At 47.9% G+C, this 16225-nt stretch overlaps 3 protein-coding genes across 4 annotated transcripts in view; 1 reads left to right on the plus strand and 2 right to left on the minus strand.

The window, feature by feature from the left end:
- LOC4813165 (uncharacterized) overlaps nt 1–16225 on the minus strand; it is a 47613-nt gene that overhangs the window by 12618 nt on the left and 18770 nt on the right. For both annotated transcript variants that reach the window (XR_001453181.2, XM_001353698.4), the window contains one exon: nt 5154–5210. Coding sequence is in view for 1 of the 2 variants with exons in the window: in XM_001353698.4 (XP_001353734.4) it covers nt 5154–5210 (57 nt within the window). In the remaining variant the exon portion in view is untranslated. The remainder of the gene's footprint in view (nt 1–5153; nt 5211–16225) is intronic.
- Nucleotides 1011–2026, plus strand: LOC4813164 (glycine-rich cell wall structural protein 1.8). Its single transcript, XM_001353697.4, has 2 exons — nt 1011–1264; nt 1443–2026. The coding sequence occupies exons 1-2, from the start codon at nt 1256–1258 to the stop codon at nt 1992–1994; spliced, it is 561 nt and encodes a 186-aa protein (XP_001353733.3). The 5' UTR covers nt 1011–1255; the 3' UTR covers nt 1995–2026.
- On the minus strand, nt 7574–9538 carry LOC4813914 (uncharacterized). The gene is made up of 2 exons (XM_001353696.4): nt 9374–9538; nt 7574–9301 (listed from the first exon to the last, which is right to left on the minus strand). Exons 1-2 carry the CDS (start codon nt 9521–9523, stop codon nt 7739–7741), a joined length of 1713 nt encoding a protein of 570 aa, XP_001353732.3. The 5' UTR covers nt 9524–9538; the 3' UTR covers nt 7574–7738.

Consider the following 16225-nt stretch of genomic DNA (forward strand, 5'->3'; position numbering starts at 1 on the left):
TTTTTACGACTGCACATTGTGTGCGCGATATTAAATTCATATAATGGAGGGTTGGGGCATGTGAAGTGCATATAATCTCGCTATAACTGTAGTTATAGCCAGTTATCCGGGGGATTACTTAATTGGCATGAATATTAAGTGGAACCAACAAATTAACGAAGATCATAGCCCAGGCACAATATTCGGCCCTTTACTGTGATGCTCGCCGTCTACAGTTGTCTCCTTCTCTCGAACGGATGCCAGAACGGCTCTGCTCTCTTCCAAAGATTAACAGAATAGAAAGAGAGAAAACACTGCTGGTCACATAATACGTTGACAGCTACGATCTAACAGCCACGTTCATTTATTTAGCAACCATAACGAAGTAGGTGAGCGCTTGTCCAACATATTAATGCAAATGTAATCGATCGCAGCGTAATGAAATGCATATGTTAATACGCAATATACTTTTACACACATACAAATGTATACATATATGTATGCCCCCGCTGTGCAGCACTCACAGGCTTGGCAGCTAATTAACGTAATCATGGTTAAGTGGAAAACAAAGGCGAGCGCGAATCTATGTCTTTTCCGCATTTCGCGGCATTGCATAAAATGTTGAACAAAATGAATTGGAGGGTGGATCGGATCAAATTGGATTGGATTGGATTGAATTCGAGTGGATTTGAGTGGATTCCGATGTATGGCATGTGAGATTCCAGTGTCGAGCATTACCATTGCATCGGCTTACAGCGCCAGTCACCAATTGCGGCTTCCGTTTAGGCAGCAGGGTGTACGACACTGATGCAGAGAAGAAGCTGTGGCGAAAATTGTTTTGCCGGCTTTTTCGGAGCGCACGAATGAACAGCAGCAGTAGCCGCGCCCCCTCTGCCACCTCATGTAAGCAATAATTAGACACACGTAACTCTGGACGCGACTGTGCTGCTGTAATGTGGTGCACATGCAAATGTCGGCGGCCCATGGAAGCTGCATGGAAATCGACACTCCTGCTGCTGCTGTTGCTGCTGCTGCTGCTGCTGCTGCCCGACGGTGATGATAATGATGGATGGATGGAGACCGCAAAGTACGCCACATGCCGCGGCCATGGTGCACTGAACCTGATTACATGAACATTTCGTATAAAAGCCCCACGGATCCCCGACGGCCCACACAGTGTGAAAAGCGAACGCGCTCCAATCGGTGGTCAGATAGTGGGATAAGCTTGCAGGATTAATTAAAGGACCAACTAAAGGACCCACTAAACAAATACAGAATGGCCAAAGTGAGTCAGCTTTTAAAGCGAAACCGTTGCTTGTACAGGGAGTACAGGAGCACTTTGCTGGAACCATGGGTTGCATGGGTTGACCATGGCCGTTGACCCTTCACTGTACACTGTACTCCTGTACTCATATCGGCAGATGTAGAACACACTCTTAAAGCTCCTTTCTCTGTCGAAACAGCCAACCCAGCAGCGACCTCCGTTGGTTGGGAACATCTTGGCTCTGATGCTGCTGCTGCTGGCGGCCACAGGGCTCGAGGCACGCCGCATCGCTCACCGCCGCCTCATCATCCATGTGCCCGTCAAGGTGAAGACCCACCATCACACCCACACGGTCTACAAGGCGCTCCACGGCTCCCACGGTGGCGGTGGCGGCGGCGGCGGCGGAGGGATCAAGCAAACCGTCTACAAAGTGCTCGGCTACTCCACACACGGAAAGGGAGGAATCGTCGGCGGCGGAACTGGCGGTGGCTATGGCAGCTATGACATGGGCGGCGTCGGCGGCTTGGGGGGCATGGGGGGCATGGGGGGCATGGGGGGCATGGGTCATGGCGAAATCACGTACGAGGATATGCACGGATGCGAGAGCGGCAAGGTGGTGCCGGCGCATCGGGACATGATTTTCAATCATTACTCGCGCCACGACGAACGGGAGGATGCCTTGGATGCCATGGCGGCGGACTTTGACGAGGAGCAGGACGAGTTCATAGATGTTCGAGATGGCTGGTTGTGAATAAAGTTACGTGTGGGAAAACATTGCCGATTAATTATAAAATTCCTCCCGAATGATTCCTCTTCCTGCAGCAGCAGCAGCTCCTGTATTTGCATGCGGCTCCAAAGTAATTACAAAATTGTTGACGAAGCAGCCCCCAAGTTCCCCGAATTCCAATCCCAAAAACTTGCCGCCTCAGCCATGAAGCTCGCAATTTGTGTCTTTGTCTCCGACTGCCCGCCGAATCCCACTTTGAATCCGCATTTGTATTGTTTAATTAGAGAACCAGAAGGAGTCGCAGGGGCGAGTGCAAAGAGAGGACTGCAGTCCGTCGGGCACTCGAGGCCAACGTCAAGTATTTGCATAGCTCTCGACTCGAGAGCGGCGCGGCCCGGGGCGCATATTTTAGTGGACAATTAAGTGAAACGATTCCCCAATGAGCGAGCGAACGAACGACCGAACGACCGAATGAATGAATGAATGCGATATAAGTACGAGAACGAGTGGTAAGGAATAGTTTTTGCTACGGAGAGACAGGTGTCCTTTAGGTTTGATTCTTTTGATCTGTTCAACCGTTCTAAAGTCAGAAGACATGATCCATGACTTAGCCCTAGAGTGGGTATGGTATCCTAAATGTGTACACCTTTGGACATACTGCAAGAGCAGTTGAGGAATTTCTTCTTTGGGCTCTGAACGTGTAGCCAGCATTCTGGCGATACTCTTCCTGCATTTTTCACTGTTCATCTCTGTCTATCTTAAGCTCTATCTGTAGCTCTTAGAACTGGTATCAAGATGAAGATAACACCTTGCCAGTTGGTTGTCCACTTCTGATAGATCGTTCCATGCGTGCTCGTTTCGTGTTAGTACTAGTACTTGTATTAGGATGAGTATTAGGCCATTGATCAATCAATTTTAATCGCTGCCTGGGATGCCGTTTGAACTGGAGCATCACTGGCATCAGTTAGCCACCGTTTGACATAAGGCAGATTGATCACTCTTCTGGGAAGACGCACCTCCCCACCCCTGCCCCGCCCCCTTCCATCCGCCCCACAGTTGCAGGCAAACTGCCAGCCCCAAACACAGGTGCCGCTCGCTGAGCGCAAAATAATTTGCGTGTAATTGAAGGCGACAGCGCGTCACGGGTCGAAATGATAAATGCGTCTACCCGGGCCCGGGTCCGGGCCCGGTCTATGGCCCTGGGCCACAATTGAGAACCGAATCCGAATCTGAATCTGAATCCGAACCCGATCCGGCTGCCGCTTGGGCCTCGACGGCTGCTCGACGGGTGGGCCGCATGGCACTTTTGACTGGCGCCAACTGGTCAGTGGATATGGATGTGGGCTATTTAAAGGCATTTAGCTGGTAATGACATTTAAGTCCACCGATATAAATCGCACCACCACAGAGACCCACAGCAGCAGCAGCAGCAACATTGTTGCACTCAGACAGCAAAGGGGACACAGCAGAGAGAGAGAGAGGGACAGAGACAGAGAGAGAGATGGAGCGAGAGGGAGAGAGAGCTGAGAGCTGTATGGCCCTCAGAGATCAAATGAAGTTGTTAGGCTTTAAGCCGCACCTAATCCACCCGGCACGTGGTAAAGTTCCATCATCAATGATGCCATAGAATGCCATTACGACTATTGGATACCCTCGATTATTTCTTGGGCTTGATTGCCTCCCATTTCTCATATATATGTCTCATACATCGTCTCAAATTTGTATCGATTATGTCTAGTTTTGACCGATTTCTGATTATTTTTAAGTGTAATTTCCATCTATATCTATTGTTATTATCGATTGTAGCTCATTTCTCATTCCTATTTATTTACTAGCCTATATGGATTCTAAGAAGAAAAGGCCAAAACCAATAGATTTCTTCTCTCAGCTACGTTCCTCGTGCCTCTTATACCCCCAAGAACAGGCCTTATGCAGGGTATCAAATTCAACCGTATAGATGAGCAGCTAAACAACTGAGCGACTGAGCTGCTTACGTCCACCAGAGTCCAATGATGACGGGTTGAGCTCCACAGAGCTTTGTCCATCAGCTCCGGCTGTGGCTCCATCTCCTGGCATTCTGCTCCATCTCCATCTCCATCTCCTACTCCTACTGCTACTCCCACTTCTACTCTGGCATTATTGGATACGTTAAGCCTTTGCACATATTTGCATCCTGGCTGGGGCCCGAATGCCTGGCGGCAACAAAGCGTAAAACGATTTGGCCAAAACCAAATAGGCAGTCGCTACAGTCGCCACGAATGTAGGCACAGAGATGCAGATGGAGACTGGAGTGCAGAGTGCAGAGTGGAGCATGGGGCATGGAGGATGGAGGATGGAGTAACCGGTGGTCAAGTTACCTTTACAATATTTGGCTGCACTAGAAAATGCTCCACCAAATGCTAAATACATTTGTGGGTCGCTTGTTCTCGCATTCGCATTCGCATTCGTTCTCGTTCTCGTGTTCTTGTGTACGAGTATTTGATTTGCTTTTCGCTTTGGCTTTTGGCCTGCCAGCCTGCTCTCTGGCCTGCGGTCTAAATAAATGTATTGATTTTGGCAAATGGCTTTCTGCATGGCACAAACTCCACGCTCCACACTCCACACTCCACACTCCAGCCTATTCTATCCTCCATCCTCGTCAGAATTGGCACATCTGAATGATCTACTCTAAATCTGGATACCCTTCCTGGCTATTTCATTAAATAACGGTACAACTTCAAGGGCCATCAATTGTTGCAATTATGGGACAATATTGTAAATGTTTTATCTTCTACATATCTCATTTGTTGGAAGTACCACAAAACATTTACACACTCGTGTATGCAAAATCATCCATCAATCAACGCAAACTTTTCCGGGGATTCTGTGTCTGTGTCTGTTTCTCGTTCTGTTGTGTGTTCATTCCGTAATTGAGCCAATCCCCACTTTTGCCTCACATTTGCACCATTTTCACTCTCCCTTTTTCTCACACAGCGGCTGCCGGCTTGTTTACCCTTTGTCTGGCCTTTGATTTTTCATTTTCATTCCATTTTTTGACAGCCACAATTTTTGGCCATTTTGCTGTTTGCCTAATTGGTTTCATTAGGCAAATTTTCGGTTTTCCGTTCTCGGTTTACGGTTTACGGTTCTTCGGGTATCTCTTTACCTCTCTTTACCCTCCCCCCAGCAGAAGTCCCCACTTACCTTCTTTCCGTTTGGTCGAACGTAGGATACCAAAAAAGCGACGTTCCTGAGTCGAGCCTGAAAGAGTGAAGGAAAGAAGGAAGGTAAGAAGTTGGGTGTAAAAAAGTTAGTCAAAAGTTCTGGGCAGAATGAAAACTTTAAGGTGAGTTTTCTGGGCAGAACCTGCTCCCCAGTTACACGTGTCGCGCGAAGAAGCAACAACCAGGCAGGCAGCAGGCATAATTTTCAACAAAGTGACAACTAAATAAATAGAAGAGAGTGCCAAATGGCAAAGTTTCCCTCTACCGCCAGGGGCCAGAAGGATGATGCGGGCTGGGCTCCGTCTACGGCACTAATTTTAACACCATTAATTTGCGAGGCGAGACCATGGAGCAGCAGGCAACCCACAGCCCACAGAACCCAGAACACAGAGGAGGAACGAGCGGAGGAGTCCAAAAGAGTCCTGGCTGCTCCTTCACCGAGGAGATAGAATAGAGAATTTTAAATGAAATGGACACAAGTTTTATTGAATTGAGTGGCAAGCAAGGAGCACCACGGAGCAGCAGGAAGGATCTGGGGACCGGAAACGGAAACGCATTACTCCTCTGCTTTTCAGCTGAAGAGAGGGATGTTGTTCCTGTGTTCTGTTCTGTTCTGTGCTGTTCGTGTGGCCAGCACTTTGGCCCACACGTTTACACGCAAGCTTACGGGTGGGGGTCAGAAAGTGTGGTTCGAAGTGGCGCCCCAATCAAAAAGAACAGCCAACAAAGTGGCAGGCAGCACAAGAAGAAGCAGACGCAGTAGCAGTAGCAGTGGCAGAAGTTGTGGCAAAGTTTTTGATTTCATGATATATTTATGGGCATCCGCTGCCGCTGCTACTTTTGGGGCGCTGTCCAATTCCTTTGAGTAATAAACTTGGGGGCCTCGGCACAAGTCCTGCCCCGCCTGCCCTGCCTGCCTGCCCAGCAAGGGATGCGGCTTACAACATGAACTTGAGTTATTAATTTATTTCCCTTTTTTCCACAGCTTCCCTTTCGCACAGTTTAAAGTCGGCTTTTATATCGAGAGAAGATTATTAACTATACGCCGCGTGGGAGCCGCCGGAAAATGATGCTGATAAGTGGGGGCTGATCCGCAGGCCGCGGCTATTGCGGTCCTGTGGCACGTACCAATCGATGGAGAATTTATTTAAATACTGAACCAATCCGTGGTGGAATTAGGTTGGGGCTACTGCTCCAGAACGCTGCACAGGACAATGACCACTGTGGAGCACCTGAGAATGGAGAATGGGGGTTGGGGAATGGAGAATGGATCTTGCCAGGGCTAATGGAAAAAACAGTCCATGAAATCAATTAAATATTAAATAAACCAAACATCTCTCTCTCTCTCTCTCTCTATGATTTTCCCCCAGGATATTGAAGTGAAAGGCAAACACAATTGCACAATGCTCGGCGAAAACTTTATGAGCCAGCGTAATCCTGGCAATTATGTGCCTGATGCTGCTGCTGCTGCTCTCACTCCCGAAGAGCAAACATTATCTCCATATTGCATGAAAGTATAAAGTGAACCAATATGTGGAGAAGGAGGAGCAAGGAGCAGGAGCAGGAGGAGCAGGAGGAGGAGAACCACTGCCACATGCAGCATCCATGGTCAGAACGTGCCGCTGCATGAGCATTAAATTCAGAGAGATGTGAAATGATTTGAACAGGTGCAACAGCAGCAGCAGAAGCTCTAGAAGTAGGTGGAGGAGGTGGAGGAGGAGCAGGAGCAGTGGCAGCAATAGCAACAGCAGCAATACTAGGATAGGATAGAGGGAACGAGTGGAAGGAAACTTGGCAAAAAGACTAATTATGTATTCATTAAAATGGCAAACGGCAAAAGGATATACGTACATATGCACACAGATACATACGTCCGCATTCCGAGCGTCCTTCTCTTTCAGCAAACGAAATGAAATGAAAATACTGACATCCGAAGGGATAGGGCAGGGCAGGGCAGGGCAGAGCAGGGACAAGGTCTGCTCCAGGAGTCATGAATGCATTTGTGTGGAATATATGTACGTACGAGTGTGTTTATATATTTTGCATAATGGCTCCATCTCTCCATCTGTGGATGGGTTTTCTCACATTTTGATTATGATGATAACCTAATATGTGCGCTACCACCCCACAAGAGGGGAGCTGAACGAGGGGGGAGAGTGATGCCTGGAAAATGATTCCTAAATGCACACATTTATCATATTTGCATGAGTTTTCTTCTGGGGGGAAACCTCATTAATGTGTTCCTGAATTAAAGATGTTTCCTTGAGAGCAGGTGGAAATCTAATTTAAAGATTTTCTCCAATTTAATTAGACACCTGGCTGGGACACTTCTTAAGGAGAATCTTTGCATTGTTTAAGTTTAGAATTTCCTGAAGGAATGATTATTGATTTTTTTGAGTGGTATTTTTTAATATTTTGCATGAAGATGAGATGGTAATCATAAGGATACCATGAGGAGCGGGGTTTAGTTTTTAGTAAAAAAAAAAAAATAATTAAATCTATGTATTAGAAGGGTTCCTTGGTCGTTGCTTGGTGTTTTCTGTGGGTCATTGGAAGTTCTTTTAGTTAGCCCGAGAATCCCCCGAAGATCCCCTTGAAGAAGCGGTAGATGGGTTTGGGTATCTCCACTGCAAACAGGACAGAGCTCTCCTCGCCCTCCTCCACAGGGACGGCAGCAGACTGTGAGCGACGTTCGTCCTTAAGGGGCAGCTTCAGTTGTTGTTGCAGCTGCTGCTGTTGCTGGTTGAATTGTGTGAGAATCAACTGCCGAATGGCTGCATCCTGGGTCTGCTTCTGACCGCTGCCGACGCCGATGCCATTGCCATTGACCGGCTGGAACTGCAGCGGCTGTCCCACATAGAACTTGGATGTCTTGAGCAGATCCTCGATCTTTATGTGGCCCACAGTCGGTTCCTGCTTGGGTGCCGTCTCCTGGTTGGTCTCTGGGGCAGGCACCAGAAGCGGCAAGGCAGCCAGATTGACTGGCAGCAGGACATTCGTGTTCTGGACCTTCTCGCCGCGACCTTCCTCGGAGCCGTGGTTCAGCAGGGGATTGGAGATCAAGTAGAAACGGTTTCCGGCCTTCTGCTGCTGATTGGAGGATGACTCATCGGCAAAGCCGCGGAACTTCTCAAAGTAGTTATATGCTTTCGTGGGTTCGGTGGGACTTACAGAAGGATCATTGGCACTGGACGACTGTCCCTTGTAGAAGGGATTCGGCAGCAGCACCAGACTGAGGCCCACGACCTTGGGGAAATCGGTAAAGGGATTGGGCAGTGCAGGGAATGGGAAGGCGCCTCCTCCCGACGGCTTTCCCTCCTCGTACACGTAGGTCACGTTGCCCGAGGGAGAGGTGCGGTTCACATAGGTCGTCTCCTGCTTCTCGAAGAGATTGGGCAGGAAGGGGAATGGCTTCTTCTGGTTCTGGTAGTAGTGCGTGTGGTTGTGTATGTGCTGTGTGACATTGGCGCCCGTCGTGTTCAGTGTGGGCACGAACTCCACCCTAGGGGCCGTCTGGAACTTGTTGAAGAGATGCGCGTACTGTACATCGCTGGCATTCAGCTGCTGGGCTCCCGGATACTTGAAGATCTTGTCCAGATTGGGTAGCTGTCCTTGGAGCTGGCCCACATTCTCGTACTGCAGCAGGGTTTGTCCGGGCTGCTCGAAGACCAGTTCGATCTCGCGACCTTTAATTTGTCCCTTGTGTTGCTCTGACTGTCCCTTCGGCTGCACTGCCTCTCCCTTCTGTGGCTGTTCCTTCTGTTGCTCTGCCTGTTGGTGGCTTTGGCCTTCCACTTTCTCGATGGGTGCCTGATCCTTGGGTATTTCATTGCCAGCTGATTGGTGGGTTTCAGGCTTAGCTTCTGGAGTTTCCTGGATCACTTGGTTCTCTTCGATCACTTTGCTTCGCTCCTGTACCACTTGGTTTGCTTGGACAGGCACTTGAATCTCCTGAATGCCTTGGTTTTCCTTTAGCTTCTCCACTTCCACGGGTTTGACTGCTTCCACAGGTTTGACTGCTTCCGGGGAAGCACCAATCTCCTGCTCAGTCGCCGCTCCACTCTCTATGATCCTGGCCCGAGCCGTTGCCATCAGAAGAGAAAGTATAACCAGTAGACGTAGAGATTGCTTGAGGAGAAGTCGGGGAGAGAGTCCATGGTTAGACCCGGAGAGACCTTTTCTTTCTCGTGGATTACTTACCATGTTGAGGGTTTCAGTTGAACTGTGTCTTTCCCTCAGGTTTACCCGACTATTTATACAAATCTGGGAGGAACGGAACCTTTCCCTCTGCTTATCTCTGACAGGAAGTCCACCGAAATTCTCAATCTTTAGGGGCACTTTGGTTTCCATATTCCCACTCGTATCGCTGTGGTGATTCGTTTTTTGTGTTCACTTAGCAGAAGGCGCCAGGGCCAGTGCCAGTGGCAGTGGCAGTGCAATATCGATGGTAGAATTGAAATTGCACTTAAAAGTATATTGTGCGAGTGTCTATCGTCCTCTGCCCTCCGTTTGTCTCTTGCAGCGACGCGTCGTTATCAATTGTTGTTCCTGCCACCGTTTTGGTTTATTTTTCTCTCGTTTTACGTGCAACATGAAAATGCCATTGTTTCCGAGGCACACACAAACGGAAATCTATGACTCGCTTTACAATGTTTTTACTCCCTCCTTCAACAAAAACCAAAACAAAAACAACGCCAAGAACGGAAGTAACTATCGGGGAAGGAGTGACGAATGTTTCGATACCCTACGAAAATTATTCATCGCCCACCGGCGCCAGGGTGCACAAGCAGGACTGAAGCTCGGTCCCGAGAGTGAAAAAACAAAATACACGTCGCGTGCAGAGGTTTGTAGATTACTTAAATGACTCATCGGGGATCTCATTCCTATGAGAGTTATATAATATAGATGTTGGTAGAATTATGCAGATAAGATTTAAGATTATGACTATCAAGGTTTTTAGTTTCCTTTGTAAAAACATATAAGGATTTTCAATATGAAATTCAATCCGACATAGGCAGATTCTTGTTAGACTACTTATAAGCTGTTGAATTTTCTTCAGATCTAGGAAATTTTCCCAGCTCTTTCAGAAGGTTTAAAGTACCTATTCCTTGCCCAGTAGTTTGCCTTCAAAGTAGTTTTCGGTAAAGTTTATGGAAGTACTTTCAAAAGCAGCACCTTATCTAACAAACTACTCTCTAAACCAATAATAGCCTGCCTTCTTGTAGAGCATTCAAACTGCACGGGCAAGTGCAAAAGACTGTCGTCTGTGAGGAATGTGAGCAGCAGGAGCTTAAGGCAAGCGCACCCATAGCATAGACTAAACCAAAGGATGGAACAGATGGATGGATGGGAGGGATAGGAAAGGAATGGAAAGGAAAGGAGAGGAAAGTGCACATCAGCTGCATATTCATGCCGGAGAGAGCTTTATCTTTCGAACTATGTCTTTGTGCCCCATTTGCCTCCCTGTAGTCGATGTCCCTATCTCTGTCCTAGTCCCTGCTCCCGTTCCCGTTCCCATTCCCGTTCCTGCTCCTGTCGGTGGTGACAGGTCGCCAGGTGAGTAAGCGATGAGCTCTGAGAACCTGGTCATTGACATGACATAGAAGAGGTATTTCTCTTCGTACAGAGAAATGCAGATGGATGGAGAGATGTCTCCTGCTGAGCTACGTAATTGAATTCGTACTTTTGGAGGACTACCATTTGATGAAGGAAGGAAGAAAGGAAGGAAGGTGGCTTTTGTCATTGACAGAACTGCAAATGTTCTAATCGATCTTGGAATAAGAGCCCTCAATGGAAGAAGGAATCTCCCTATTGAAGATGACATTTCCCCAGTAATTGGACTGATCAAATGTCAACGATAATTGGAGGTATCGACGGCTATCGTGAGCTGTGGAGGAACTTGAGCCACCAATTGGGGAAGTGCGGAGCTTCTCTCTTTTTTCAATTCCACAATTAACTTTCAGATTCCCATGGTTTTTCTTCCACACTTTAAATCAGTTTCGTTTGCCAATTTTCATTTATGCATAATTCACACCCAAAAATACAATCAAGGGGGAATTGCCTTGCTGTTGGGATTCCAACCGCAATGGAAAGTGTTTCCTTTTGGTTTGTTCTGCTGCAAAATAAAACTAAAATTTAAGACACTCCCCGGTTGAAAAAACTACCAAGGGGCCAAAGGCCCAGAACCCATCCAAAAGCCCAAGGATTTCACAATTTCCGAGGTCTGTCAGCAGCCCACTGCCGGAGCCGAAGCTGAAGCTGAAGATGAAGCTGAGAGTCGAAGTCTGAAGACTGGAGTTTGGGGCAAGAAATTGGTCGGCGCTGCGGCAGATGAGCTGTTGAAATTGCAAGTGCGGCACTTGCTCAATTTTTCATGAGCCTCCCACAAGCCAAGACAGCAGCAAAAGTGAGGAAGTGAAGTGATGCTTAATGTGGAATTTTGAATACACTCTAGAGAAGTTTTTTTGCATTTTGAGGGCTTAGAGCGTTTCTTATGCCAAGTATTTTTAGAATTGTCATTTATTTCCACTACAAAAACAATTTAAGAGTAAAACATTGCGGTGATATGATTAATCGGACGTATAAAATATCAGTTCAGCTCAAACGTAACGTCATAGGGCATATGCCATCGTTAAAATTCAATTCTCAAGAACCAGAAGACGTTGAAACTGTGGCCCAGGAATGCGCCTGAGCTGCAACCCACACACAAACTCCACAGCGAACATTGCAAAAGGAGCAACCCGACAGAGGTGGAGGGACAACGGAGGCAGGGAGATCTGTGAAAAGGTGAAATTAGCGGGGCCAACATCCACCGGCTTCTTGGCCAGCCGCATCGTGGCCAGACAATGAGGCGAGCCGAGGCCCTTGACTTGGCCGAGTCCCATTGCCAGTCCCAGGAAAAGGGGGAGAAGAGAACCAGGAGAGACCCACGGAGCAGGAGAGCCAGGAGCAAATGGCCAAAGCAAAAGCAAAAGCGAAGGAAAAAAAAACATAAGAACTGGTGCTAGAGGTAATGGGCAACGAATCAGCGACAAAAACAGAAACGCCAAGAGAAAGATAGAGCGAGGAGATAGAGGAGAAGGAGGAGAAGGAGGAGGTGCAAGTGGAGACAGTCAGCATAATGCCCAAGGCCAAGGCAGCGCGAGGAGCTCAAAATCATAATGATCATTCTCACGTGCAAGGTGTATTTAAATAGGGTGAGGAATGGCCAGAAATAACTCGTAATTTCTGTTTCCTTTCCTCGTTGCACACAAGAGCGAAAGGCAACTCTGCCCCACCTTATTCAAATAGCAAATCCTGCTCATTGGGCCCCTGCTCAGGAGCATAAGAGCACCATAATCGTTGTGATGGTCAGTGAGAGCATAAAAGCATCTTCATCATCATCATCCCCATCATCCCCATCATTCTCGCAGCTAGTGAGAGAAGCACAACAACATCATCGTCATCATCATCATTGTCGAAGTCAGCGAAGAGATAATCGCTGGCCATTGGTGTTGGTGTTGGTGTTGTTGTTGGTCTTGTTGTTGGTATTGGTGTTGGTGTAGCACAGCAGCCCACGAAATTGAGGGGGAGTGAAGAAGTCGCGCAATTCTTCTGTTCTCCTTGTCTCCCCCTCGCACCACCCACCCCAGCCACTCAAGTTTTGTTCTCTTTTTTTGGGGCGAACTCTTTCGTTTAGGGTGTGTGCAGTGCAGCGGCGATAAGATCAGCGTGTGTGAGGGAAGAGACCAGCCGCCTGGCCTGGCCGCGGCCCTGGCCCTGGCTATGGCTATGGCTATGGCTATGGCTATGGGTCCTGTGGTCCGCAGAGAGACGACAGACCCTGGAGCTGGCCCTGGACCCTGGACAGACTGTGGCATCTGCAGCAGGTGTTTCGCTTTCAGGCTGCTGCTGCTGCTGATGCTGCTGCCACACAATATGGGTAACAAGTTGCACCGTGCACCAATCCTGCACCGTTCTGCACCAACTTTATCGCCACATAATTCACACGGAAGAGGGAGAGAGACAGGGAGTGGGAGTGAGAGTGGAACTGGGGGGGCATGGATTGATTGACTCTCGCCGTGGGGGGGTGGGTAGTGGTACCAAAATGGAAAAATCAAACGTCAGAGCGGAGGATGCGGTAGAGCTGGAGCTGGCCAAATAGCCCGGGGACTCTTCAGGGAACCTGCAACCTGCCACACATTCAGCCAGGAGTACGCTCCACTAGGTAAATATGGCAGACGACACAAAGGGCACACAGAATCCCGCATTCAACGCCAGCAACACATCCGCATGCCCCATCAAGATCTGGCCATCATCAGCCAGTCCCCCATCCTGATATATACTCCACCTCCCCCTATCCCTCCCCCTCCTGCAGTTCCCTTCTCCCCCTGTCATCGTCCTGTTCTCCTCTTCAGAAGCGCTTAGAATTCAAAACATTTCAGACAAATTGGCGTCGCTTTTTGAGCTCTCCACGTGTGACAAAATGCAATGCAAACAGCGGAAGGAAAGGGAAGGGAGGAGAACGGGAACGAGAACGGTCCCCCAATGGGGCAACACCCTCCTTCTCCTCGTTTTCCTCCTTCTCCTCCTGCATCTCCATCTGGACAATGCCCGGGAACCAGGCCCGAGGAATGGAGTCGAGAGTGCGGCGGCCTTGTTTAATTTATGCCAAAACATTTCTGAAGCGACGTTGACGACATCATTTGGCCTGGCAGAAACGATGGAGAATGGAGACGGACAGACCCATCGGACAGTTGGCTACCAGCGCCCCTTTCTTCTGCTTCTTCTTCTGGTGGCGGTGTTGCATGGACTGCCCTGGGATTGAGGCGTCACTTGATATGCAATAAATAAGCTGCTTCTGCTGCTGCTGCTGCTGCTGGGAAAAGTGTTAACGAGCCTGCAGCGGGAGAGGGCCAATGGAGAGGGAGAAGCCTCTGTAGAGGGCCCCTAGAGAGAGAGAGCTACTTTTGTGTGTCGGACGCAGACACTTAGAGAAAAGCAAAAACATCTAACAATAAAAAGAGGGAATTTCGATGATTTAGGAGAGAGAGAAAGATAGCTGTTTATGAGATGGCCCCCATTCCCATGAGCGTAAAGATCTACTGTCGCTACGAACAAGAGAGGATTTCCTGTGGATTTATCATAGCTTTACTGTTTCTACTTCTTCTGAGAGCACATGCCTTTTTATTCAATTTCCTTGCATTTCTCTTCCATTACTCCTTCTTCCGTTTCATAGCCCCCCCCTCGAACCGGCTGTCAATTGTTATCAGACCCCGTTCTGCATTATTTGCAGAACCTTTCCTTTCTCTCAGTGCAAGTTGCAATGCCTTGGCGCCACAAAATGAACGCCATTCATGGGGCAACGTGCACGAGACAAGAATGTGACCCATTTTTAGCACCCGTACAGTGGCTCTTTTTCCCCCCATAGAATCTCCCCCGCCGCCCCTCCCATCTAAGCGGAGTGTCTGCTGCTGTTGTTTGTTTAAATGTTTGCCCATATATGGTACAGTCAGCTATATAAATATGTGAACAGCTTTTAGCACCTTGCCCCCGCCACACTTGAGTGGCACACACACACACACACAAACACACTCCAGAGCTGCCATGAAGAGACATTTGAACGTGTCTCAGTGGCTCTCTACTGATCCCTCCGAGCACGTGCGAGCCACCAGACAATGAGAGGTTACAGTATACCCAGCCATAGCCATAGCCATAGCCATAGCCAGCACTCAGAACCCATTCCAGGAGTCTCTTTTCTGGGGGCAGCATGGAAATCAAGTTGTTAAATTTACTTTCCAATATTAAGTTCCGATATTTTCTTTATTTCCCATTATTCTTGTTCCTTCTTTTCGCTGAATCCGCTGCTGAAGGCGGGGCCATTTTCAATTAAGCAAAATTAAAAATTTATTACGAACCACAGCAGAAAGAAAACAAAGGCGCCAGGCGGCAGGCGGCAGGAAAACAGGAAGTGCGCGAAGAGTAAATTGCAGGAGGTACTTCGGGGTAAAGGAGATGTTTATGTTTTCATTAAAAAAAAAAAAGGAGAATCCGAATCATGGGTGGGATGGCTGATGGGCTGATGGGTTGACGGGTGGTATAGGTGGTATGGGGGTCAGTGCGTCGGTGGATGATTGGGTTGTGCTTTGGGCTCGGCTCGGTACAGCTCGTTTCGTTTCGGTTTGGTCCTGGCCTGTCCGCGCTATCCTTTTGCCCGTTTTTATTTGTGTTGAAGTTTTAATCATTGAAGTGACATTGACAGCAGCAGACTCCACACTCCCCCGTGATGTCAGGGCCATGCCGCAGCCACAGAGGGCGACTCGCTTTTTTTTCCCAAACTGTGGCAAGTGGAATTTTCTCTGTCAGAGAGCCAACAAAATATTTATGAGTTTTAAGTGATTATTGAATTTGATATGCGGTCGGGCCGTCGCTCAATGCGGAAGTTTCTGCTTTTCTTTTTCGCAAGGATATTAAAAAAGTTTTTAATAACGAGTTAGAAAAGTTTAAAAGGCGCTCAGATTAACGAAAGACCGAACGGACGCTTTTATAGCCCCATGTGTTTTATGGGCTTCAATGATTAACGAGGGAAGGTTTTTTTGGTTTTTTTTTGTTTTCGAATAAAACTGACTGTCAAGGGGGTGGATCGAATGGTAATACACGTCGAGAGGAATGTTTATTCAAGAGCATCAGTCTCTGAAAGCAAATATTGTATAAAAGGATTGTGGGTGGGGTATGGTTCAAAAGGGGGTCTGGTCTCTACTAAATAATCATGTAATTGCAGGATTAATCGTAAATAGCGACAGGATTAAGGGATAATGTGTTCCTGGCCCCACTGTACCGCAGTTCTAGTGCATTCATCTGTATTTTAACCATCTTACACTACTAGATCTACAGCCAGAATTACTAAAGAACGCTGTGGTTGTGGTTTACCCGCTAATCCGTTCCTATATATCCCAAAAATATTTTAGAATGTACAAGTACTTGCTTCTTTTTAACCGGCCAATAGGAATTTATGGACGATCCTTTACCTGAGGGTTGTATCTCTACCAATTTCAATTTCTTGAATTATATCTC

Source organism: Drosophila pseudoobscura, chromosome X (assembly GCF_009870125.1).
Source record: "Drosophila pseudoobscura strain MV-25-SWS-2005 chromosome X, UCI_Dpse_MV25, whole genome shotgun sequence".
Lineage (NCBI taxonomy): Eukaryota > Metazoa > Arthropoda > Insecta > Diptera > Drosophilidae > Drosophila > Drosophila pseudoobscura.